This window comes from Octopus bimaculoides, chromosome 14 (genome assembly GCF_001194135.2).
Source record: "Octopus bimaculoides isolate UCB-OBI-ISO-001 chromosome 14, ASM119413v2, whole genome shotgun sequence".
In the NCBI taxonomy this organism is placed as follows: domain Eukaryota; kingdom Metazoa; phylum Mollusca; class Cephalopoda; order Octopoda; family Octopodidae; genus Octopus; species Octopus bimaculoides.
The window spans coordinates 6220269-6222108 of NC_068994.1; the positions used below are offsets into that span (position 1 = coordinate 6220269).

At 39.7% G+C, this 1840-nt stretch overlaps 1 protein-coding gene across 1 annotated transcript in view; it reads left to right on the forward strand.

Annotated features, from left to right (window-relative positions):
• Positions 1–1470: 1470 nt before the first annotated feature.
• LOC106873387 (uncharacterized) overlaps positions 1471–1840 on the forward strand; it is a 17573-nt gene continuing 17203 nt past the window's right edge. The window contains exon 1 of the mRNA XM_052973012.1: positions 1471–1576. Coding sequence (XP_052828972.1) covers positions 1471–1576 — 106 coding nt within the window. The remainder of the gene's footprint in view (positions 1577–1840) is intronic.

The following is a 1840-nucleotide window of genomic DNA, read 5'->3' on the forward strand; positions in this document are numbered from 1 at the left end:
AAAAAAAAAAAAAAAAGACACCCAGTACACTCTTTAAGATGGTTGGTGTTAGGAAGGGCATCCAGCTATAGAAACCGTGCCAAAACAGGCAGTGGAAGCTGGTGCATTTCGTAGCCTTGCCAGCTCCTTGTTAAACTGTCCGACCCATGCTAGCATGGAAGACAGATGTTAAATGATGGTGGTAATGATGACTACGTAGAGGTAAATGTTGATCTTGAAACATTATCTGAAAAGAAAAGGTGAATTGGTCATGGCTGGAATGTCTTTGGTCATGTGTGACTGCTGTCAGGATTGACCTGGACTTAAGGAACGGTTTGGTGTCATCGTTGTTTTACGTAGTTTTAACAGCACAGAACTGAAGACACAAATCCGACAACACTGAAAATATCTCTTCTGCAGCAGGAGCCACTAAGTGGCCACACGAGCCGCTAGAAATAGCAGCCAAGTCTCACTGAAATTGTACCCTATCGTCTGAGATAGGACGAATGTGATCCTAAGTTCCCTGATCATAGGTAAGAGACAGGATAGTCATGGTTGGAACATTTGATCATAGCTCTTGTCAATCGGCACTGACCTGGAGTTAAAACAGTAGCGTTTTCTTCCCTTTCACTGGGAAACTACAAGGTTACACGACTGGCGAGAAATAACAGCCAAAACTCTCAACACAGTGACGAAAGAGGCACTCATTGGGTCACTACATAACGCCACCGTTAACAAAATCATAAGGTAAGGAAACCGATTGATACAGGCGTGGCTGTGTGGTAAGACGCTTGCTCTTCAACCACACGGTTCTGGGTTCAGCGTCTTTGCACTATAGCCTTGGGCAGACCAAAGCCCTGTGAGAGAATTTGGTAGACGGAAACTGAAAGAAGCCCGTCATATATTGTGGAATACGATTGTCACTACATAAACCTGATAATTGTGTAACGCACGAAAATACTAGTTTATTTCAACATTGTAAAATTGTAAAAATTGCAAATGATAAAACGTAAAAATCAGACGAAGTTGGAATTTCATATATATATATATATATATATATATACACACACACATATGTGTGTCTGTTTGTCACCCCTCCACCATCGCTTGACAACCGATGTTGGTGTGTTTACGTCCCCGTAACTTAAGCGGTTCGGCACAAAAGACCGATAGAATAAGTACTAGGCTTACGAAGAATAAGTCCTGGGGTCGATTTGTTCGACTAAAGGCGGTGCTCCAGCATGGCCGCAGTCAAATGACTGAAACAAGTAAAAGAATAGAATACAGTTTTTACAATGATAATATTTCATGTTGAACGAACGACCATCCATTCGTAGCATGAGAAAGCGAAATGCTTTCAATTCTGTCAGTATACAAGCGGTCCCCAAAGTAATTCGAGTTGGCCAGGCCTGTTCCAAACCTTCGTATTGACTTTGCCATTTGGCGTTCTTCTCCGATGTCACAACGTTCCTCAAGGGGACACTATCGCTCATGTTGAGAACCACTGGTCTAATAGTAGCCAAAGATGGAGTTGCCTCCCCTGTTTTTGTTTTTAACTTTCCAGACGTTTCTCCTGACTCAAAATTTCTCTTACGAGGTAGAAAGGTCGATGCAAGTCTTTAGAAAAATAACACTTGCCCAAGATGGATGCGTGGCGTTCATTTAAATAATATAAATAATTATATATATATATATATATTAGTTTATGTATATATTATCTAAGTTATTAAAACCTTTGATAATTTAAATATGTTAATAGTTACCAGAGGTAGCAAAATTACACTAAAAAACAAGATATCACAGCCGAACTTTTATTTATATCCGTTTTGCTCCATTTATTATTATTATTATCCATATATAT